Genomic DNA, 24,976 nt, shown 5'->3' with positions numbered 1-24,976 from the left:
GCATAGCACCTCTGCATAGCAGTTTCTGAATAAATGCTTATTGATGGATACAGGAGGCAAAGAGGCCATTGGAAATGCAAAGAAAAGGCAATAATGTGTAAATTATTCATTTTGAATGTGGCTACACATTGATCAGATAATGATACTGGTAAATTTCATGTTATTTGTTCATGAATGGAAGTGAAATATATAGCATATGCATCACATTGAATATGAGCACAACTGCTTTAACTTCTAATTCTTCATGATATTCACAAATAGGATTCATTGCAGGTATTTATAAAATAGACTATTTATTGCTGCAACCAAATTTTTAACTCTGTATTTTATTCTTTATTCTTGATTAGGTTTGCCTTTTTCATTCTTGCTTTCCTGGATGAAACAAACCACTGTTTTTCTCCCCACGGCAGCAACAGTCCATTATCTTTATGGCTGCCCCTGGGTGATATGAAATTTTACTATTCATCAGCATGGGTTTCTTAAGTCTAACAAATTGGTTCACAAAGAAACAAGAAATAAGACCTAGCTACAAAGTGGTGCTCCTTTGACAGGGTAACATACTTATTATTTTTGTTGCTGCTTTTACAAAATTATCTTTTGACATCTTTCAAACTTAGGAGAGAAAGCTTCCACATTCATCAAATCAAATGGAATAGTGAGATATTTCTTTTTCCAATGCTTAAAGCAACACAAATGAAAATGTTCTGAGCTTCATGGTAGACTCATAAACACACTCATCCCAAAGCACAAATTCAAGACAGGCAAGTTTTGTTTCTGGTAGTCTCCCAGGGGAACCATGTGCTCCTACCCAGGCAAACTCCCTTCAAACCTCCCACCCCTCTCTGTATCTCCCTCTCTTTCCCTCCCCCTTCCGCTCCTCCTTCTTCTCTCTCCCTCCGCCTCTGTCCCAACCTCAATATCAAAAGCTAGATTTTTCTTTCACATTAATGTATGCCTTAGAGAAAGTTTAAGATAGAGGGTATCCTAGTTCTTGCTTCTCTATGTGTTGTCCATAGACCAGCAGCATCACCAGCATCTGGCAGCTTGTTAGAAATGCAGACCTACTTTCACCCCACCATATCTACTCACAGAATCTGTATTTTAATAAGATCCCCAGGTAATCCATTTGTACTCTAAAGTTCTAGAAGCACTGGTCTAGAGAACATATAGCCAACATCCCCATGACAGAGATTAAAAAAAGTGAGGTGACGTGCTCAGTCAGGGCCACTGTGGCAGAGCAGGGTTAGAACACAACATTCTGACTCCAGTGTATCATCTCTCCATCTAATGCGTGCCCAACACGGTGGCAGGCTTTTTACATACCAGTGGTCTAACCTAATCCTTACAAACGTGAATGACTATCCCAGGGCATGCCTAACCTCCAGGATACATGTTCCCTGGGGTTCTTCCCACATCGCCAAAGAGCCTACAGTGTAGCTTTCAGCAGAAAGATTAAGACTCTGTGGTCAGATTTCAGGCATTGCCCAGCAACTGTGGGAAGACTGAAGAGGCAAGGTTCTGGATTTCCCTAGATTCCCTGTGGAAATCTCTCCTGGTAGATTTAGGGAAGGATGGTGCTGTAAGTTAGATAACAGGTAAGTTAAAGGGCTAGAAAAATCCAGCTTTCAGAAGTTCTCAGACTGCTCCCAGCCCTGAGATCCTTTGATGCTTCAACTTTCAAGGGTTCTTTTGATGCCCCTTGGTAAGGATGGGGTATCTCTCCTGGTGGGACATGGGCTGGTGCTCTGGTTCTCCCAATCACAGAAAGATTCTACACCTCCTGCTCTGTGCTAAGCCTCCAGGAGGTCAGAAAAATGACATCAGAGCAGTCACCAAAAGAACCTGCTCCTCAAAATGTCTGAAGAAAAACTACTCGTCCCTGTTTCATCATTAACATTTTAATCCCTATAAATGACAATACCCCAGAGAAATAATTCTTTTTTTTTTTTTAAGTTTCAAGTTTTTAGTTAAATTCCAGTTAGTTAACATGTAGTGTAATATTAGTTTCAGGAGTAGAATTTAGTGATTCATCACTTATATATAACAACCCATGCTCAACACAAGTGCCCTCCTTAATACCCATCACCCATTTAACCCATCCCCCCCAACCACCTCCCTCAACAACCCTCAGTTTGTTCTTTATAGTTAAGAGTCTGTCTTATAGTTTGCCTCTCTCTCTTTTCCCCCCTATGTTCATCTGTTTCATTTCTTAAATTCCACACATGAGTGAAATCATACGGTATTTGTCTTTCTCTGACTGACTTATTTTACTTAGCGTAATACAATCTGGCTCCATCCACATCATTGCAAATGGCAAGATTTCATTCTTTTTGGTGGCTGAGTAATATTACATTATATGTATGTACCATATCTTCTTTATCCATTCATCAGTCATTGGACCTTTGGGCTCTCTCCGTAGTTTGGCTATTGTTGATAATGCTTCTATAAACATCAGGATGCATGTACCCCTTCAAATCTGTGTTTTTGTATCCTTTGGGTAAATATCTAGTAGTGCAGTTGTGGATCATAGGGTAGTTCTATTTTTAACTTTTTGAGGAACCTCCATACTGTTCTCCAGAGTGGCTGTACCAGTTTGCATTCCCACCAACAGTGCAAGAGGGTTCCCCTTTCTCCACATCCTCACCAACATGTGTTGTTCATTTTAGCCATTCTGACATGTGTGAGATGATATATCATTGTAAGTTTGATTTGCATTTCCCTGATGATGAGTGATGTTGAGCATCTTTTCATGTGTCTATTAGTCATCCATAGATCTTCTTTGGAAGAATGTCTGTTCATGTCTTCTAACCATTTTTAAGTTGGATTATTTGTTTTTTGGTTGTTGAGTGTTGAGTTTATAAGTTCTTTATATATTTTGGATACTAACCCTTTATCAGATATGTCATTTCAAATATCTTCTCCCATTCTGCCTTTAGTTTTGTCTACTGTTTCCTTTGCTGTGCAGAAGCTTTTTATCTTGATGAAATCCCAATAGTTCCTTTTATGCTTTTGTTTCCCTTGTCTCAGGAGACATATCTACTAAGAAGTTGCTCTGGCCATGTCAAAGAGGTTACTACCTTTGTCCTCCTCTAGGATTTTGATGGTTTCCTGTCTCACATTTAGGTCTTTAATACATTTTGAATTTATTTTTGTGTATGGTATAATAAAGTTGTTCAGTTTCATCCTTTTACATGTTGCTGTCCAGTTTTCCCTGCACCATTTGTTGAAGAGACTGTCCTTTTTCCATTGGATATTCTCTCCTGCTTTGTCAAGATTAGTTGATCATATAGTTGTGGGTTTATTGCTGGGTTTTCTATTCTGTTCCATTGATATATGTGTGTTTTTGTGCCAGTAACATACTGTCTTGATCACTACAGCTTTGTAATATAGAAGTCCAGAATTGTGATGCTTCCAGCTTTCCTTTTCTTTGTCAGTATTGCTTTGGCTATTCAGGATCTTTTGTGGTTCCATAGACATTTTAGGATTGTTTGTTCCAGCTCTGTGAAAAACGCTGTTAGTATTTTGATAGGGATTGCAATAAATGTGTAGATTGCTTGGGTAGTACAGACATTTTAACAATCTTTGTTATTCCTGTACATGAGCATGGGATGTTTTTCCATTTCTTTGTGTCATCTTCAATTTCTTTCATTAGTATTTTGTAGTTTTCAGAGCACAGATCTTTTACCTCTTTGTTTAGGTTTATTCCTAAATATCTTATGGGTTTTGGTACAATTATATGGAATCAATTCCTTGCTTTCTCTTTCTACTGCTGCATTATTGGTGTATAGAAATACAACAGACTTCTATACGTTGATTTTGTATCCTGTGACTTTACTGAATTCATGTATGAGTTCTAGCAAATTTTTAGTAGAATCTTTTGAGTTTTCTACATATCATCTGCAAATAGTGAAAGTTTGACTTTTTCCTTGCCTATTTGGGTGCCTTTTCTTTCTTTTTGTTGTCTGATTGCTAGGATGCCTTCTATTTCTTTTTGTTGTCTGATTGCTAAGGCTAGGACTTCCAGTAATGGTAATGGTGAGAGTGGACATCCCTATCTAGTTCCTGACTGTAGAGGAAAAGCTCTCAGTTTTTCCTGGTTAAGGATGATATTAGCTGTGGGTCTTTTGTATATGGCCTTTATGATGTTGAGGTATGTTCCCCTCTGTCCCTACTTTGTTGAGGGTTTTTATTAAGATTGGATGTTATACTTTGTCAAATGCTTTTTCTGCATCTATTGAGAGGATCATATGGTTCTTATCCTTTCTTTTATAATGTGGTGTATCACATTGATTGATTTGCCAATATTGAACCACCTTTGCAACCCAGAAATAAATCCCACTTTATCATGGTGAATGATTCTTTTAATGAACTGTTGGATGCAATTTGCTAGATTTTGTTGAGAATATTTTAATCCATGTTCATCAGGGATTTTTGGCCTGTAGTTCTTTTTTAGTGTGGTCTTCATCTGGTCTTGGAATCGAAGTAATACTCTCCTCACAGAATGAGTTTAGAAGTGTACTTCCATTTCTACTTTTTGGAACAGTTTGAGAATAATAGCTATTAATTCTTCCTTAAATGTTTGGTAGAATTCCCTTGGGAAGCCTCTGGCCCTGGACTTTGTTGGGAGATTTTTTTATTGCTGATTCAATTTCTTTGCTGGTTATTGTTCTGTTCAAGTTTTCTATTTTTTCCTATATTTGGTAGTTTATATGTTTCTAGGAATTTATTCATTTCTTTCAGATTGCCCAATTTGTTGGCAGATAATTTTTCATAATATTCTCTTATAATTGTTTGTATTTCTGTGGTGTTGGCTGTGATCTCTCCTCTCTGGGAAATAATTCTTTAAGCTGCTTCAGACATTTGTGCTTCAGGGAGAAAGTTCTCTGAGCCTTTGCGAAAAGGAGATATTAATGGGGGTGAGGGTGTTCTATGTCTCTGAAGTAGAAGAAAGGGCAGCAGAGAAAGGAGCAGAGTTAGGAAGATGCAGGCACCAAAAATAAGCTTAAATTGGACTGAAATAAAAGGAAGACTTAATCTGAGACCAAAAGCAACATGCCTGAGGGTACGTTGAATTGGTAAATAGATGGATTATCACATTATGTTCTCCCAGATGTTTCACACACAGATATTATCAGTGAAAGTCACCAACACTAAGACCTCAAAGGCAGCACTACTTGATTTTATATACATATCAATGCTGTATCTCTGGCACTTAAATGTGTTTTGAATTAATTAACAGTTTTATTGCATTGGGGAGAGATGGAAGGTCAAAATAACACCCCGAAAAAGAGTGTGGAGTAAGTAGATGAGAAAAATAGCAAGGGCAACTGGTTCACTTAGACTGGACACACAACTCTTAAGATTTGGGAAAGTCTCAAGATATTCAAATGTTGTTTCCTTCTTGCATTGTGTGTAGACCCTTGAGTAGACATGAAGATCCAAAGACTGCATGATTGTTGGTATTGGAAAAGGCATTACAACCCTCTGGTCCTTGCTTGGCAGGTAAAAGATAACATTCACAAAAGTGGGTTCTCCCGGTGAGGCTATTCACTTGCTATCCAGGTGTGCTGACCCCTGTTACTTTCCCAGGTGTGGAAAATTCGATGACACATTTGAGGTGGAGGGGACGGCACCCGCTCCTGGCTTTATGGGTTCTGGTGAGGTGGCTGCTGGTAAATAACCTGAGCTTCTATTGGTCTGGAATTCTCTTTGCCTCTTAAAACAAAAAGTTAAGAAAAATCCAGACATATAAAAATGGGGAGTGAGTGGGGGATAAAGCGTAGGAGTAAGAGTCTCCAAACTGGTCTTCTCTCACCTTGTTCCTTCCCCTAACCCCTTTTCGCAGCAGGCAGGCAGAGTTTCTTTAGAAAGTCAGATGATGTCAGCTTCTGCCCTAAAGCCTCCAATTGCTCCCCATTCCTCCTGAGGTAAAAATCAACATATTATAATTGCTTGTGACAGATGTTATCTAACTTTTTACCCTCACTTAATACTCTAAAATAATTTTTAAACTATGTACCCATTTGCATGCTTTTCAGTTAATATCTAAAGTTTTTCATCATAAGTTTAAATAATTAGATAAGATGCAACTTTTGGTGAGTTGTAAATATCGATAATGAAAATAAAACAAAAATTAGAGCATTCGTATGCATCCAGTAGAATCTGCCATAGCTACTCAATAGTTACCATCAAATACTCCATAGTACATGCTTTCATGTACTCTTCTCAACAGTAAGAAATGCCACAGAGATCCTTTTTCTTCGTACAACCACATTTCCACTTCACTTCCCACTTCACAGCTTTATCTTAATGTAATTTATTTTATGCTTGAAAGTCTGTTAGTGGTTACTCTTACATACTTCTCAGTAACAAAAATATGTATATAAATTTAAATTACAGATTTTATTTATTTCCTGTTACTATAGGCTTTATGTGTACAAAGAAATTTCTTCTGGATTCAGTTGCATTTATAATTACTTTTAATATATAATTGATTAAAACAAATAGATAAATTCAACAAAAAATTTAAGTAAATTTCTATTGACAGATATAAGATCAAATACAGGTTTTGTGGGTACGAACATTTATAAATACAAATTTAGGAAAAAGACTTTGGAAGAGACCAGTTTAAATGAAGGGCCTGTACCTTAACTTTCATTAGCTTCAGCCTCTGGATTCATGGAGTTGCTCTGATGTTGTTCCTCATATTAGTTCATGTACCATTACTTATTATCCATATTATGTGTTGCCAAAATGAGACAGGATTTAGCGTCAGTTTTATCCCTATTTTTTTACTTAGTTTCCCTTAAATGCTGAGAAAACTTAAATGTAAATAAGTAGATGGAAACAGATGGGAGTTTTGTTATAGCAGTATCTTTTTTTTATTATGTTAATCACCATACATTACATAATTAGTTTTTGATGTAGTGTTCCATGATTCATTGTTTGCATATAATACCCAGTTATAGTAATATCTTTATTCTTTAAGTAGATTTGGCATTATATGCTAACAATAACATCATGATCTGTCATTATTTTTAATGATTTGTCAGCTGTCAACTCCATTAGGACTTCTTCTAATGTGTTTTTGGGGCAGGGGTTGTGTGTGTGTGTGTGTGTTTTATTAACATATAATGTATTATTTGTTTCAGGGGTACAGGTCTGTGGTTCATCAGTCTTACACAATTCACAGCACTCACCATATACCTCCCCAATGTCCATCACCCAGCCACTCCATCCCTCCCACCCCCTTCCCCTCTAGTAACCCTCAGTTTGTTCCTGAGATTAAGAGTCTCTTATGGTTTGTCTCCCTCTCTGGTTTCATCTTGTTTCATTTTTCCCTCCCTTCCCCTATGATCCTCTGTCTTGTTTCTCAAATTCTTCATATCAGTGAGATCATATGATACTTGTTTTTCTCTGATTGACTTATTTCACTTAGCTACCATCTAGTTCCATCCACATCGTTGCAAATGGCAAGATCTCATTTTTTGATAGCTGCATAATATTCCATTGTATATATACACCACATCTTCTTTATCCATTCATCTGTCTATGGACATCTAGGCTCTTTCTGTAGTTTAGCTATTGTGGACATTGCTGCTATAAACATTGGAGTGCAAGTGCCCCTTTGGATCACTACATTTGTGTCTTTGTGGTAAATACCCAGTAGTGCAATTGCTGGGTCGTAGGTTAGCTCTATTTTCAACTTTTTGAGGAACCTCCATACTGTTTTCCAGAGTGGCTGCACCAGCTTGCATTCCCACCAACAGTGTAGGAGGGTTCCCCTTTCTCCGCATCTTCACCAACATCTGTCGTTTCCTGACTTGTTAATTTTAGCCATTCTGACTGGTGTGAGGTGGTATGTCATTGAGGTTTTGATTTATATTTCCCTGACGCCAAGTGATGTTGAGCACTTTTTCATGTGTCTGTTGGCCATTCTTCTAATGTGTTGAAAGCAAAGAATCAGAAACCACCCTGCTGCAAAAACAAGTGTTACCCCTCAACTGAGTTCACTTGGTTTCTTAACCTCAACAATACTATTTGACATGGTCCCTTTGTGTGGCAACCTAGAGGCATGTGCTGCAGTAAGATTAGGGAGGGATGAATGGGGGAAGGATGCAGACCAAAGGGAACGGGGAAAAGGAAACGTGTGTCCTCAGGTGGACGGATTTTAGGAAAGCATGATAGGAAAAATGAGACCTAGATATTGATTCTCTTTAAATTGTCTGGGTGTCTCTTTATCCCATGAAAAGTCTTTAAATAAAGCCGGGTACCTATGCCCCAGTTTGAAGATTATTGGTTCACAAGGCCCTACACGGTCTCTGTTCCCCTCACCACATCTTTCTGTCTTCATCCTCTTTTACTGTTATCCTTGCCCTGGTCACACTGACAGAGCTCTTTGCTGTTCCATCAATGTTCAGAGCATTCTCCAGCCTTGAGGCCTTTTCCATACTGCTCAAAAGTCACCCTATAGTGAAGCCTTCCTCAACTGCCCTATTTTAAACTACAGCCTCTCTCTCTCTCATATTTCCTAATCCTTCTTCTTTTATTTTTCTCTGTAACACATAGAGGGGTTCAATATGTATTTGTTAAATGAATTAATTTCTGTGCACTATAAATGAATGTGTCCACATAAGCCATAAAAGAGCACTCCATGTTCTAAGATTATGCTTGGGCGGGGAAACAGGAATCATCTTAGGATGTGGCCATTTTCTGCTCCTAACTGTGCTCTGTATTGCAGTGTGTCAGGAAGCAGTATGGGAAGCATATCGGATCTTTCTGGATCGCATCCCTGACCCAAGGGAATACCAGGACTGGGTCAACCTCTGCCAGCAGGAGACTTTCTGCCTCTTTGACATTGGAAGAAATTTCAGCAATTCCCAGGAGCACCTGGATCTTCTTCAGCAGGTGAGCCTAAACGCTGTATATTGGAACACCGTCCAAATAGCTCCCAGGCCTCCAGCCCCTGCCCCTTTTCAGTTGGTTTCCACTGCATAAGAGTTAGTTGAAGAAATGCTTAGAGATATCTGATAAGGCCAACAAGAATTTTATTTTTGCAAAATAGCATTGTACAGGCTGGTTGAAGTGAAGTTAAAGGGAAAAGGGGATGAAAATAGACTTTAGCTCTTCAGTTGACATTTTCTCCTGATAAAATTACTTTTTATCTTTCTGCAGAGAATAAAACTGAGACACTTCCCTGAGAGGTAAGTACCCAAAATAGAGTGCAGCATGCTTTTGACTTTTGAAAGATCATATAATGGAGTGAGACTGAGCTATTGTACCTTTATGATATTATGTCAGCACTGAGATCTGTGTAGGTTATTCTGACAGACAAATTATGCATATACTGCGCTAAAGATAAATGAGTATGTAAAGGGGAAATGGATAGACCCTAAAGACTGAGATAGATGTTGGCACTATGTTTGCAGATAAAATGGATTCATTACTATGTGTTAAGTATCTAATGTGTATTTTCAGTTATAAGATATAGAACAATTTTTTTAAATAGTTTGATTTTTAGAATTTATGGTAAACTGTTAGTTACATCAGGAAAATACTAATACAATCAGAGAGCAACCTGCATTTTGAACTCTCATTTGGTATTCTGTAAAGCATTAGTATTTCTCAAACTAAATTACCGAAGCACTGAGCTATACTCTCAACAAGAACTGAATATCAAACAAGAAAATCAAAATGAGAAAAAGGCAAGGAAAAGTAATTAGATAAAATGATTAAAGAAGAGAGGCAAACTGTAAACACAAATTACATACATTTTATAACATTTAGAAATCTAATTCTGAAGATAATACTAAGAGAGACACAAATTTGGTATTGTATGAATTACTGACAATTCTTTATAATGCTTTTCACATTTGTTCCTTCATTTCTATTCCCTTTGCCAACAACTTCTTCCAAGACCTTACTAATTTACACTGTGAAGAATGTCAAATCTGATCTTCCTAATGGATTTCCCTGCCTCTAACCTCTTCCCCTCCTTAACTTGCATAACTGCTGCTGGATTAGTAAGTCTGAAAAATTTCTTACATTGAGCCCTGTTCAATGACTTTCAAAAGAGTCCTACATCTTCCTCTTACCCTTCTGAATATCCTCTGCCCACTGTTCCCCTCATGTTCTGTGTACAGAAGGCTGATTGGTAAGGACAGAGTCACGTGCATCCTTTGCCCTGACTCCTAGGTAGGGCCAGCCAGCGGGGAGCAGGAGATCAGAGGGAGAGGAGAGAATGAGGTGAGTGAATTTCTCACCTCCCCTCACCCTCAACTTGCAAAGTCTTCAAATGCTGTTGTCCTCCTTCAACTTCATCTCAGCTCCTGTCAAGCAGCCTTTCCACAGATCCTTTTCTGTCTCTGGTTCATGGTAGCTGGACTAAGGGTAGTTTGAGCACCCCACTGTTACCAGCCCTGGGGTACGGCACTTGACCTTGTGGTTGCTCTTATACTCTTCCCACAACTTAGTAAGTAATTCCTTTTTTAAACTTTGCTCAAATTACCCCACAATGAGTGAGCCATCTGTGTCCTGCCAGGACCTTCACTGAGGCAGAGCAGAGGCCAAACTCATCAATTAAGACCTTTCACCCCCTGACCTTTCCAACTTTGCATCCATTACCCATGATCCCACTGTTGCCACCATCCATTCCTCACTGCACACAGACCACACCTTCCTCATCCTGGACTCTGACCCCTAGCCTTTCCCTCTTGCCCAGAAAAACCTGCCTTTTCTACGTTACCTATCCAAACCCTACTCTACTTCACACTCCTAGTGGAGTCCCACCTGGATCCCATGATGTCTTAACAGCCTATTTGAGCCTGCAGCAATCTTCCTGCTTTGAACTTTGTACTCTTTTTGGCACTTACATTTTTATGTAACACTTCCTCACTTTACCCTATTTTCCTGTAAGAGTTTAAACTCCTCAAGGGCGGGAACCCTTTCATATCTCTCCACCCACCACCACAGACCTGAGCAAAATCCTCATATATTTTTGTTAATTGATATATCTACCAAACCACTCTTTAGAAATTTTAAAAAGTTGTTACGAGAAGAAATAATGTGATCGAGGAAAATCTTAGTACTAGAGTATTAACTTTGTTCACAAGACACAGAGATATTCACTCTTCTGATTTAACTATAGGATGATACTTATTTCTCCATTTTCAAAAAAAGAAAAAGAAAGCAAAGCAGAGGCCATCCATCCATAAGAAAAAATCCAACAGAATGTACCAAGACTTGATAGAAAAATATTAAAAATTACAGGAAACAGCTAACCCAAGACAGAAAGAGAAAGAAATAGAGCCATCCCATCCACTCCTGTGTCTACCAACATTGCTAGAAAGAATTGCTAAGGAGCAAGAGACAAACATTTTACATTAACTATGATTACCAAGTTGGGAAGGAAGGAAGGTGGGAAGGAAGGAAGGCAGGCCTGGTATTTCAAACCTTTCTAGGAAGACAAAACAGAAAATTTTCTCACCTGAGTAGCCCATAAATCTGCCAGTTTCAAATGACTTTAAAATAAAAACCAGTGAAAGAACCCAGTGTCCCAGCTTCCCAAATTATAGCTTCCAAGTGATGGTCTAGATTGCCACTGTCATGGCAGAATCACACCCAGTGGCAAAGGATGAGGAAATAGCATCTGACAAAGGATCCTGCACGAAGTGGGCTGTTGACTTGTAACTAATGCCATAGCCAGCACTTTAATAACTATTCCTCTTGGTTGTTTTCTTTTTTACAGCAAGGTAAAACAAGGATACCTAAGTTATAATAGGAGGAAAGAGATCGTACCACGAACAAAGTTCTAAAAAGTAAAAGAAAAAAGGAAAATTGTCTAAATCACAAATGCTCTAATGTTTGATATGAGATCTTTATAAATATGATATCCATAAAAACTATTTCTTAAGTATATAGCATAATACCAGTAGAAACAAACAAGAATACCTAATTCTGAAACAGTCTGAATTTATATTTAGCCTGTGTGCACCAATATAGTCCTCCATGTTTACATCTATTCTGATTGGTCAGAGCCCATGCCAGGCCAATGGATATTTTGTATATTACCTCTATTAGGACTTTGGGAAAATTGCATGTGTTAGAAATATGTGTATAGATGGTCCCATTGTCTATAGCCAATCTAGTTGACCTTACAACACAGAGCACCTAGCCATTCCCTTTGGTCTTCCCATCATCGTGAATCACAGAAAACTGGATCAAATATATTGGTCAATTATGACTAAATTGTACTAATACAGACACAAGCTAATAAGACCTAATAGCTTATAGTAACAAATCTTTCAGTGAGCTTCAAAAGATATCACTATTGCTACTCCTTTCTATATAAAGCTTGCTAGAATGGGCCAATGTTATAACAGACAGCTATACAACCATGCCCTTGGATTTGCCCTTAGATATCTTCCAGACTGCCACTGCAAACCCACCCATAACTCCTGCAGACAATGGTTTTGTCCAGAATGGGGATTCAATACACCTGCATTATCCAGAAATCTCCCTCTCTCCTATTACTATAACCACAAGAGTTACTTTAGTAAATAAACTTAAGGACTTTCTGGATTTGCACGTTTGAGGATCTGAGATTTTAGCAAGAACATTCAGTCATAGATCATGTCATGCAATTATCTTTGATGTCAAGGACACAGTGCAAACACAATGGGACTATAAAACATCAAGCCCCAAAGACCAGTTTTGCTTATGGTGAAAATGCTCCCAAGGACCACATGAAAGATGCTTACGGAAAACCCTAGAGTCAAACATAACCATTTGCAGGAGTTGTTTGAATTTTTCTTCAATGAAAATACATTTGAAGGTTACTTCTATAATGAAAGAAATAGGCAAACCCAGTTTTAAAGGGTTTTTCTCTAATTTTTAGGTCTATTGAGTATAGGAAAAGTAAGTGCATTTCCCCTATTGTTATCAAGCTCCTTTTAACCACCTCTTCTTTCTTTTCTGCTGTGGTGATAGAAAAGATGAAATATCTACAGCAGAGACATTCGGAGAGCCTGGGGAGACCCCTGTGTTTTCTACAGGTAAGCTTAGATCTCCTCATTCACCTGCTCCTGAACCTTAATTCAAATGATCATGAAAGTATATTATTTAAAAAGCAATCCTTAATTGAAGTTGACAAAATTTATAATATACTTTCTCAAAGCTAACTGATATTTTTAACTTTATAAAATAATTTAAATGCATTGTATAAAACTTGAAAATCTAGAAAAGAATAAAGGTAAAGCCAAATCACCCATTATCCTTCAACTTGGAGACAATCATTACCAATATTTTCAAACAAATAAATTGAAGATAAATATCTGCCTTGCACCCTTTATATATTCACAAATGGAAAAATTAAGCAGATCTCATTGGCAAAACCATTTAACTATAACATATTTAGGATGGCCCCAAACTAGGATAGCACCTAGAACAGAAGAATGGAGAATTCAACTAGGATCAAAAGTATGAGTTATATTTTTTTCAAGAACATATTTATGTGATCTTAAAAAAAATGAGGTAAGAAGGCACCCCACATCTGTAAATTCCAGAATGACAGAAAAAGTATATGAAATTTTGACCTTGTTCTAATGTAAACTTCTCCAATCTCATTTTTGTGCCTGTAATATTTTTAATTTCCACAGATGTTGCCAATGTCTCCGTTGGACCCTTCCCTCTCACTCTGGATGTCACGCTCTTCAGTGACACCAAGAAGCCTACAATAGTAAGAAGTTCTGAGAGTCAACTAGCTCTTCACATGCCTGGTTTTGTTTTATTAGTAACACAAGAAAAGAGAATGGGTGAATTGGCCATTTAGTATTACTAGTGCTGCATTTTTATCACTCCAATTAAGAGTCAGTGACTTTGTTCTATTCGGGATTATTCCTTCCTCTAGGGACTGAGGGAAAAATAGATTGAAAACTAGAATAAGGTGGGAGGAATTGCAAGAAGCAACTTAATTATAAACTCCAGGACTGCAGGGGCCCTTTTTCCCCAGTACCTAAGAGAACCTCATCTACAGCAAGTACTCACCAAGCACTAGAATAAATGAATGAATAAAGCCTATCAATCAATCAGTCAAGCTGCTTCTCCACTAAAGTGTATTCTCGTGCTGACAGTAAGGGTAAAAGTTTTGCTTTCAGGCATGGGCAGCATGAATAGGTCAGACAAATATCAAAATGATTGAAATCCTGCATGTCAAATGGGGAAAAATAAAATCGGTGTTCTCAGGCAAAGAGGAACACTGGCTACACTGCTCTCTTTGTGTGAAAAGGCATGAAGGAGAGGAGAATATGTTACAGCATTTAATGTCGGCTATCAAAAAAGGGGAACATTTTAACCGTTCCAAAATCTTTGAGCCAGACATTTGATGCTGAAGCAGGGAAACTGTCCTCTTTACTCAGGAGTGACAGGGCTGGGGCAGCATGAGGTGGGCAGCAAGTTCAGAAGGGAGCAGGAGTACGGGGGTGACACATCTGAGCCCAGATCTTCTCATCCTTACGCTGCCACTGCAACCAGACCTAACTTCCCTGTGGTCTGTGAGACTTCACTAGCCTTTCCTCTCCTGGGAACCTAGCCGCAAGGCACGGGTCAAAGCCCAGGCAGTGAGGACGAGAAGGCCAAGAAGTTCAGTCTCACCAGCTCTACATGAAAATTCAGGGGTGAGAAACCCGCTGGCCATTCTATCTGGCCTGTAGGCCAGATGGCTATGGATTTGCTGGAACTATTGCTATGAACAAAGAATTCAAATTTCCATTTTTCTCAAAAATACTATTCCATGAACAGTGAAAAGTGCTGTTGGAAAAAATTATTGAGATTAAATGTATTTACTATAAAATTTCAAAGATAATTCTAGTTTGCCTTCTCTTTTCCCACATTACTTGTGTCCCATATTCTTCAAAATCTAATATAGGTCCCCCCTTCTGCAGTAAATATCCCCTGAACATTTCATTTCATATTCACATCCTCCTCTTATCCTTTTTCCACCTGCATCTTTCACTTATTCTTTCATTCACCAACATTTTACTAAAATCCTCTCATATGCCAGACATTGGGGTATGTGCCAAAGATCCTAAGATCAATAAGACACGGTTCCTGCCTTCAAGAAATTTATAATGCAAAATAAGTACAAAATAATCTAAATGCTATACTTGAAGATGGCAGATGTATAGAACGGAACAAAATGATAGACCAGAACAGGTTGCAAAGCATGTAACCCCCAGTCATGTATATTCATAGAGAGTTTTGTGCATAAGTGGCCCCTTTTTTTTTTAACTTTGGGAGGTTTAATGAAGTGTGAGAATCATACTGGATTCAGGAGATTATATGCGGGGTGACAAGATTAGCATATAAAAAGACTGTAGGTGAGTATGGCATAGGTATTAAATGAGAAATTCAAATATTATTCATTGCTCCAGGAGTTTAGAGAAGGCAAATATTTCTGCCCTAATTGATCAGAGAAAATATTATTTTAAATGAACCATAAAATATTAGTAAGAAGTAAAAAAAGTATGTATATGTGTGTTCCCATGTTTTAGTGCTGGAGGTGAGCATGGGGAGCAGTGAGGAGGGCCTCCAGTCAGGAAATTAGCACAAGCGATGTGATATCTCATCAACAGTGAACAAGCTATCTGGTAGTCAGTGCAGGGAGAAATGACACGGACTACAATTGTTCAAGCAACAACAATTCCATTTATAATTGCACAAAAAAAAAATAAGATATCTAGGAATAAACCTAACCAAAGAGGTGAAAAACCTGTACTCTGAAAACTATAAAACACTGATGAAAGAAACTGAAGATGATACAAAGAAATAGAAAGGCATTCCTTGCTCATGGATTGGAAGAATAAATATTGTTAAAATGTCTATACTACCCAAAGCAATTTACACATTTAATGCAATCCCTATCAAAATACTGATAGGATTTTTCACAGAGCTAGAACAAAGAATCTTAAAAATAGTATGCAAACACAAAAGACCCCAAATAGCCAAAGCTATCTTGAAAAAGAAGAGCAAAGCTGGAGGCATCACAATTCTGGACTTCAAGTTATATTACAAAGCTGTAGTAATCAAAACAGTATGGTACTGGCACAAAAAATAGACCTATAGATCAATAAAACCGAATTGAAAACCCAAAAATAAACCCACAACTATATGGTCAACGAATCTTCAACAAAGCAGGAGAGAATATCCAATGGGAAAATGACAGTCTCTTCAACAAACAGCATTGGGAAAACTGGACAGCAACATGCAAAAGAAAGAAATTGGACCACTTTATTATACCATACACAAAAATAAATTCAAAATGTATTAAAGACCTAAATGTGAGACAGGAAACCATAAAAATCCTAGAAGGGAATACAGGCAGTAACCTCTTTGACATCAGCCATAGCAACTTATTTCTAGATATATCTCCTGAGGCAAGGGAAATAAAAGCAAAAATAAACTATTGGGACTACATCAAAATAAAAAGCTTCTACATAGTGGAAAAAACAATCAATAAAACTAAAAGGCAGCCTACGGAATGGGAGAAGATATTTGTCAATAGCATATCTGATAAAAGGTTAGTATCCAGAATATATAAAGAACTTGTAAAACTCAACACCCAAGAAACAAATAATCCAATTTAAAAAAGGGCAGAAGACATGAACAGACATTTTTCCAAAGACATACAGATGGCCAACAGACATCTGAAAAGATGCTCATCATCACTCATCATCAGGGAAATGCAAATCAAAGCTACAATGAGATATCACCTCACACCTGTCAGAACGGGTAAAATCAACAGCACAAGAAATAATAGGTGTTGGCAAGGACGTGAAGAAAAAGGAACCCTCTTGCACTATTGGTGGGAATGCAAACTGATGGACTCTGGAGAACAATATGGAGGTTCCGCAAAAAGTTAAAAATAGAATTACTCTCCAATCCAGTAATTGCACTATTAGGTATTTATCCAAACAATACAAAAACACTAATTCAAATGAATACATGCACCCCTATGTTTTAGCAGCATTATTTACAATAGCCAAATTATGGAAACAGCCCAAATATCTATCAGCTGATGAATGGGTAGAGAAGATGTGGTGTATATGTATGCAATGGAATATTACTCAGCCATCAAAAAGAATGAAATCTTGCCATTTGCAAGGATGTGGGTGGAGCTAGAGAGCATAATGCTAAGCTAAATAAGTCAGTCAGAGAAAGACAAATACCATATGATTTCACTCACATGTGGAATTTAAAAAATGAAACAGATGAACATGGCGGTAGGGGAAGAGAGAGAAAGAGAGAGAAACCAAGAAACAGACTCTGAACTATAGAGAACAAACTGATGGTTACCAGAGGGGAGGTGGGTTGGGGGATGGGTGAAATAGGTGATGGGGATTAAGGAGTGAACTTGTCATGATGAGCACAGGGGGATGTATGGTAGTGTTGAATCACTATATTGTACCCCTGAAACTAATATAACGGTATAATTTAACTAACTGGAATTAAAATAAAAACTTTTAAAAAATAGGATATACTACCTGGGCCTACTCAGTAGTTTAATAAAACAAAAACACAAATTTTAATGGAAAAAATGTATAAAAAATAAATAAAATTGTTCAAGCAGATTGGGATCAGACTGGAGAGAGCCTTCACGTCAGGAAAAAAGTTTGGATTTTTATTCCATAGGTAATAGAGTATTACTGAGGATGATGGGTGAGAAGCATGGAAAAGTAATCCAGTGACTAAGGATAAATTAGAAGACTTCTCACTAATACATCTAAAGAATTTATTTAAATGTCTCATGTGAACTTTAAATATGCCTAGTGAAATGGTAAGCTTCTGGAGGGTAATACCATGTGCCATATTTTTCTTTTAACTTCCCATATGTCCTAGCACTGTTCTACACCCATATAAATGCTTAATGTCTGTTACTTCAATGAATGAATGAATGAAATCTTTTTGTTAAACGAACATCAGTAGTCTGGCAAGTGTGAATCTACATCCTCTGTGTGCCCTATTAAGGTTAGAGGCTATGCTGCTGTCCCATGGAAGAGAGGACCTTGTGATAAGAAATGATGAGAAACTACATTGACTACCACCCACATGAGATTTGTCCCTCATGTCATTTTCCATTGGTTGGTCTCTTTCAGCCTCCACAGCTCTAATTTCACTAATAAGAGAATATGTACATTACCAAAGACATTCCGTTTTCTACAGACATGTTTTTTACTCTTTCAAGAAAGCTGTTCAGATTTCATGATCATCTGGCTACCCAATATTGAAAATCTGTCAAACCCCAAGTTTGAAACCCAGCTCTAGGCTTGCTCTGTACTCTGGGAGCTCAGGTGAATTCAGAACAGTAAGACTCCTGCCTATTCCCAGTCCAGACGGCAAGAAGGATGACCCCTGGCCCCCTTGTGATCAGAGGCCAAATCCAGCTCCTCAGAGGAGTGCTTCTCTTCTAAGTCACATGCTACCAAAGGTGGCCCAAATACACCATTCCTTCTGAGAGATATTTCAAACCCTCTCTTGACCTGACAGTGCTTACTAACTAGTTTCAATGTGAAGTTTAGGCACAAATTGTCTCATTAAACAAGTCTAGACTCTTCTCTAAAAAAGATTGTATTAATATCTCAGCATCCTTAGGTTATTTTGGGTAATCTGATCCTCATCAAAGAGTATTCATAAAGTTACACAAGAATGTGGCATGATCCCAGTGATTCTCTGCCAGTGTATATGAATTATGGGTGTGTCTATATGTGTAAATGCTTTCATGAAGAGCACATAGTCATAAAATTGCAGTGTTCTCAAAGATTCTAAACAGTTAACTTTTTGGAGTTTTGGCACTTTGTCTCTCAATGAAATTCAGAGGACACTTCTAGTTAATAGGATTTCAATTCTAAAAGCACTTGAGCCTTCACAATACACTTCTTGAGACAATATCAATATATATTATTTAATATTACCCTATGCTTATGCTTTACGTTAATAGAAGACTTTTGTTTTTTAATTTAGGAAAAAAAAGTTGAATCCACTAAGGTATCCAAGGGCCCACTGGAGCAGAAGGTGGAGCTGAGCATCACTCTGGCAAATCAGAGGTTCAAGGCAGAACTCACTGACTCCCAGTCCCAGTATTATCAGGAGCTGGCAGCAAAGTCTCAACTCCAGGTAAGTGAACCCACCCCACACAACCACAGCCCAAGTCATGAATCAGAATCTGAGAGCCAGCAGGACCTAAACCATTTGAGCTAATAGTTCCAACTTCTTGTAACTAGGCCTTAATTTTTAACCATTAGAAAGAAATCAAAGGGGTGCCTGGGTGGCTCAGTTCCTTAAGCAACTGCCTTCGGCTCAGGTCATGATCCTGGAGTCCCAGGATCGAGTCCCGCATCGGGCTCCTTGCTCAGCAGGGAGTCTGCTTCTCCCTCTGACCCTCCTCCCTCTCATACTCTCTCTCTATCATTCTCTCTCTCTCTCAATAAATAAATAAAATAAAATAAAGAAAGAAATCAAAAACTGCAATAGGTCCCAAAATGTTAGGGCAAATGGATCTCTAGGAAAGTTTCTATTCTAGCTTCTCTATCTTAAAAGTCACTTACATTTAGGTTTTCTTTAAATATTAGTAGGTTTTTAAATCTCCTTTAACTGAAAGTCACTAAGCACATATTCTAAAGCTCTAAAATGTTCATGTAAGCACCAACTACGGAATATGCTGGGTTGAAATACGAATTTTTAACCCATATTTGTCTTATATAATATTTCCACTTTTGCAGTTTAATGCAATTTCAAGCCCTGACATTTTTCATGGGTGAAAGTGAAGGGCAGTTATGTTGTCCATGCCATCCAGTAAACTCAGGAGCTATCCCAAGATATCTCTTCCATCTCTGACCATCATCAGCTCTGCCCACCTCTTCACTTGCCACAGGAGGAATCCAAAGCTCTGTGCTGACCGTGGCTTCTATACACCATGATAAGAGTCCTGCCTTTCTTTCCAGCCTCATCTTAACACTAGCTCCTACCCATCCCCCTCCTTTGCACACTACAGGACATACAAACTGCTTGCAAATCTCTTCTCACCTTTAGCCTTTCCATATGCTGCCCCCTCTGTCTTCAGTGTCCTTTCCCTGGGTTTCATTTTACAAACTTCATCAAGGAAATTTCTCTCCAGCCATCCTGAGTTCAGTACCTCTCCTCTGAGCTAACACACAGTACCCACTGCTGTCACAGCAGTTATCACCCTGTCTTGAGATTGTTTGTTTACACGTCAATGGCCTTTCTTGTCTCCCTTTCTCCCTCTTCATCTCTTCACCCTCACTGCCTTCAGGCTCTGGGTGTCCCCTTGAGGGCAGGAACAGTTTCTTTATTTCTGAGGACTTACCTGCTAATAAGGAGTTGGGATGCACTTAACTATTCAGTAATTGTAGAAATGCAACTGAAAAATAGATGCATTCATAAGATAACATAACCATGACCTACATTTATGGATAACCCAAGCATCTCACACAGCATGGCCAGGGAACCCACAGGCCCCTATTTCTCATATGTGGAGAATTCAAGGCTTACTTCCTCTCAACTGGAGAGAAGATGAATAAGCAAGAATTTTAAACCTCCAACCACTCCCTGCATCACCATTCAGTCAATAAAATGTAAAGAATCATTTCTACAAACTTCAAAGAGAAAGCATCAGCATGGGCTGTTTATGAACCAGAGAAGTACTTAGACATGGATTATTAGATAGAATGAATTAAAGAATAGTCCTTTAACTTCCTATTTGTTCTTTGAAATATTCTTTTCAGAAAGTTCTTAGTATAGTCAGAGTATCTTCAAAATTGGAGAGTTGGCCAAGATTCAAACCCAAGCAGCCTGGCACCAGAACCCCTGTTCTTAACTGTTATGCTATACTTCCTACTTTTTCCCAAACAAATATCTAGGAGGCGGGGATTTTTGTACCGTCATCAAATAAACATGTCCATTCTAGACTCTGAAAACCTCATTAGCCAAAAGATGATGTCTTGCTCGGTCTGTTCCGGAGACCCATCACATCAGTCCTGCTGGTTCCTCCGCATGGGTGCTGGCTTCTCTGAAATGGAGCCCCTCTGCTTAGAGCATCTGTTCCCTTTCCAGGCTCCTGAGCAATCCAGACCACCTAGCAGCCTGCCAACACATAACTAAGCGGCTCCACCACAGCCCATACGAGCATCAGCACAGCCATTCAGGCCTCATCAGGAATTAACGGACAGGGCTTTGCAGTAATTTAATTTCCACAATAAACCTAATGAGCAATTTAATACAAATGTCAAAAGGAATGCTTAGTTGTTGTCTGAATGCTTTCTCCTGTGCAAACATTGAAGAGAACTCAACACGGCTGCCTTTTTGTAGCCCCGTTAACATACGTTCCAGCAGAATCAAGGAGGCCCCTGTGCAGTTAGTATTATTAATAAGGTTAACTGGGCACTTAATTAGCAATTTAGTGGTTAGCACTCCATGATTGGAAGGTCCCCAGAAGATTATTTAGCAGAATTAACTGGAGGCCTTTGTCATCTCCTCCCCAGATGTCTTCTGCACCCTCCTAAGCAGAGCTGACTCTTAATCAATCATAGGCAGGTTCACAAAGAGGACATGGACAATAAGCAGAATTCCCCTCCACCGGAGCCAGGGCTGTGGAGCACTCCTGGAGGGCGGGACGGCTCTCCCTGGGGATGTTCCCTGCTGCCCATGCTGCAGCTGTGGGCTTCTCTGGAAGCAGTTCTGTGCTTGATTGATTGTTTTCATCCGTATAACAGCATGTCTGATACCCTGGACAAGAAAGAGGAACAAGTCAGGGTCTGAATTTTCTTCTCCAGAAACTGCTGCTCACACTTAAACGTTCAGTCCCAGGTGTTGTTACTGGAATGACATGACAAATGCCTTGTGGCCCCAAAGCCATTTGTCACAGGAGGCCAGAACAGACCTGAAGCACGTACATAGCTCCCTCCTACCTGCCCCCGTAATAAAGACCAGATCCACATCACCTAAACTCCTAGCTCTCCTCTGTTAAACCTGTGGTGGGGATGGTAGTGGAGGCACAGAAACATTACTCAGGCTCCCTGCCCTGGACCCCTAAGGGGACCCTCACCCTGTCCTTCCCCCCATTGAGTCTTTCAAAAACAACTGACCGTAGGCTTGCTCTGTCTGCTCTTGTCAGGCTCCATGGTATGTGGCCACTGAGGAAGTAAAAGAAAATTGGGCTATTAAGGAGCTAATAATCCAGTAGAAGAGAGAAAGACTAAGTAAATCAATAATGCAATCGCATCGACTCTTTGCCCATTGTGTGTCAGGCACTGATTAGTTATTCCTTACAGGAACCTCACAATATAGGTATTGTTATCCCTTTTTGGCTAAGGAGATCAGATGCAGAGAGACTGAGCAATAAAATCAAGGCCTTACAGCTAGAAAGTAGCAGAACCAGTATTTAAACTCAAGACTACACAGCTACCTCACCACCCAAAAGCTAGCCTACCTTCATCACTGCAGTTACTAAATACTCAGGGGATTAAAACTGTTTTTAACATTGATGAAAGAAAATATGATTTAGGAGGTAAAGCAGTCTGCTGGAAAAAGAAATCTGTGATGGATTTCAAAGCCCAGTGTAAGTGATTTAGGGATTATCTGTGCATCACTGCCCTAGTCCTTGGCATAGATAATGTAGAGTCAGCAGTAATTTTAGGTACAGTGACAATGCAGTGGCATGTCAATGAGTTTAGAGAATGAAGAGAGGCACTCAAGTCAATTAAACAAAATTTGCTGAGTCCCTACTATGTGGAAGATGACCTGCTAGGTACTGAGAGGGAGGGAGATGAAGACGAGTAAATAAGACATGGTCCCTGAGCCCAAGGAGCATAATCTCAGTGAGGGAGACATCATGCAGCTCATAGACTGTTTTATGGGACATACTGTAATAAGTTCTAGAGTACTAGGGAGAAGAAATAATTGAGCCTGACTTCAGGGCTCTACAGATGCTTTTCAATAGAGAGTGTGTTTGGGGTACCTGGGTGGCTCAGTCGGTTAAGCATCTGCCTTTGGCTCAGGTCCTGATCTCAGGGTCCTGGGATTGACCCTTGCATAAGGCTTCCTGCTCAGCAGGGAACCTGCTTCTCCCCCTGCTCATGCTGGCTGCTCTCCCTCTCCCCCACCCTTCTCTATCTCTCTCAAATAAATAAATACTATCTTTAAAAAAATAAAGAATGCATTTGAGCTGGCTTTGAAAGATGGGGGCATGGGAAGTCAAAAAGCAAAAGGTAGACATTGCATCTTGGGCTAAAGGGGAAAAAAGTCATAGAAGTCTGGTGGAAGTATATGTTGTATTTGAGGAGAAATAGGCCTTGGTTTAGTGAGACTAGAGGATCCAATATTGACCAAGGGGGTAATGATGGCAGGAAGAACAAATGATAAAGTACTTGGGGAATGGAGGCTGTAGATTGTGGAGGGTCTTAAATGCCATTCTAAAGAACTGGACCTTCTTCAAAGGGCAGTGCAGCCCGTCAAGGGATTTTTAGTAAAGAACAACAGATATGGAATGATTACCCTTGGAAATAAAAATGTGGTCAAGGAGACATCTCCTCCTTTTCCTCCTGCCCCAATATATCCCTCCCCCAAAACTTCTCCTTCAGCGATATAGGAGGGGAGATGCGAAGGGTACGCCTGCCATGGGAATAAGAACATGGTGGAAACAAAATGTATATGGGATTCAAACCACCAGGAGTTGGTGACTGGATGTGAGGGGAACAGAAGGAAGGTATTAGGGTTGCTGGGTTTTCTGGCATGGAAGACGCACAATAGGTGTTTATGAACCTGACTAGGATAGAGAGCCCAGGAGGAAAGGCAGATTTGGAAAGAAGAGAATGACTCTGGTTTGGACATATTTAATTATTGACCAAGTTGGGATATTCATGTGTAGAACTCAAAGCTAGGTCTCAGGTGATCACTGAAGCCATGGGAGAAAATGAGATCCCCCGAGGAGAGGCAGAGGAGGGTGGGCACAGGGAAGAAAGGACCAGGTCCCTGCTTACCTGTTCAGCCTCACTTTCACCCTGAGCTCCCCTCCAAGCTTCACTACTAATGAATCCCTTCCTCTCTTGCCTCCCAGCCTGCACAGGAGTGAGCTGGATGGGGCAGTGCCCATCAATGTGGCAGTGTGTCCCCAGAGCCTAGCAGGGTCCCTACAGTCAAGCTTACTGAATAAGTGGGAGAGTGAGATAAGGAGGCTGAGAATGCAAACTTCCAGAGTCTTTATATTTGAAGTAGAGAATGCAGACAAGAATAAGATGGAGTAAAGAAGACTAAGAAAGTGGTCCTTGAGATAGAAGAAGAACCAGAAGAAAAAGCAGGCACACTGTGGAAGAGGAATGGAAAATGCCAGTGGATTTGGAGAGAGCTAGGAGGCAACAGCCTGGAGAAAATCCTCCCTCCTGGGCAAAGTCAGAGGCAAAAGCCAGACTGTAGTGGGTCAGGAGTCATTGAGTATAGCAATTGTAAAATATTCTGATAATATGCCTCATTAGCAAGGTCAAACTAATTAAGAAAATTTATTGTAAAGTCCACATAAATCTACATGTGAATCTAACTTGTTAGAGTCTGCTTGTACCATTTTATTTAGTTACAGCACCATTTTAATTTTAGTAATCTCTTTAACATTATATTTTCCAAATCATCTCATTCAACTCAGAAAATATGATAGTTATTCTGTGTATAAATAAAAATACCGTAGCCAAAAAAATTTCTTCCAAGTACCACCTTAAAGTTATTTCATATTCTATTTAAAGTAACCATTAAAGTGGGTCAGAACTACCCAATTGCAGCTTTTTTTTTTTTTTAAGAGAAAGAGAAAGTGTGGGGTGGGGAGAGGCAGAGGGAGAGGGAGAAAGAGAATCTTAAGCAGGCTCCACTGAGATCATGACCTGAGCCAAAATCAAGAGTCCGATGTTTAAATAACTGAGCC

At 39.2% G+C, this 24,976-nt stretch overlaps 1 protein-coding gene across 1 annotated transcript in view; it reads left to right on the top strand.

Moving 5' to 3' along the window:
- Positions 1-24,976, top strand: part of IMPG1 (interphotoreceptor matrix proteoglycan 1) — a 166,161-nt gene that overhangs the window by 64,075 nt on the left and 77,110 nt on the right. The window contains exons 3-7 of the mRNA XM_064597788.1: positions 8,741-8,907; positions 9,175-9,203; positions 12,988-13,052; positions 13,656-13,735; positions 19,015-19,167. Coding sequence (XP_064453858.1) covers positions 8,741-8,907; positions 9,175-9,203; positions 12,988-13,052; positions 13,656-13,735; positions 19,015-19,167 — 494 coding nt within the window. The remainder of the gene's footprint in view (positions 1-8,740; positions 8,908-9,174; positions 9,204-12,987; positions 13,053-13,655; positions 13,736-19,014; positions 19,168-24,976) is intronic.

This window comes from Mirounga angustirostris, unplaced genomic scaffold (assembly GCF_029215605.1).
Source record: "Mirounga angustirostris isolate CCGP_5_RB_7025 unplaced genomic scaffold, mMirAng1.0.hap1 SCAF_8, whole genome shotgun sequence".
In the NCBI taxonomy this organism is placed as follows: domain Eukaryota; kingdom Metazoa; phylum Chordata; class Mammalia; order Carnivora; family Phocidae; genus Mirounga; species Mirounga angustirostris.
The sequence above is the reverse complement of the archived record's forward strand: the minus strand, read 5'-3'. Positions and strand labels throughout refer to the sequence as shown.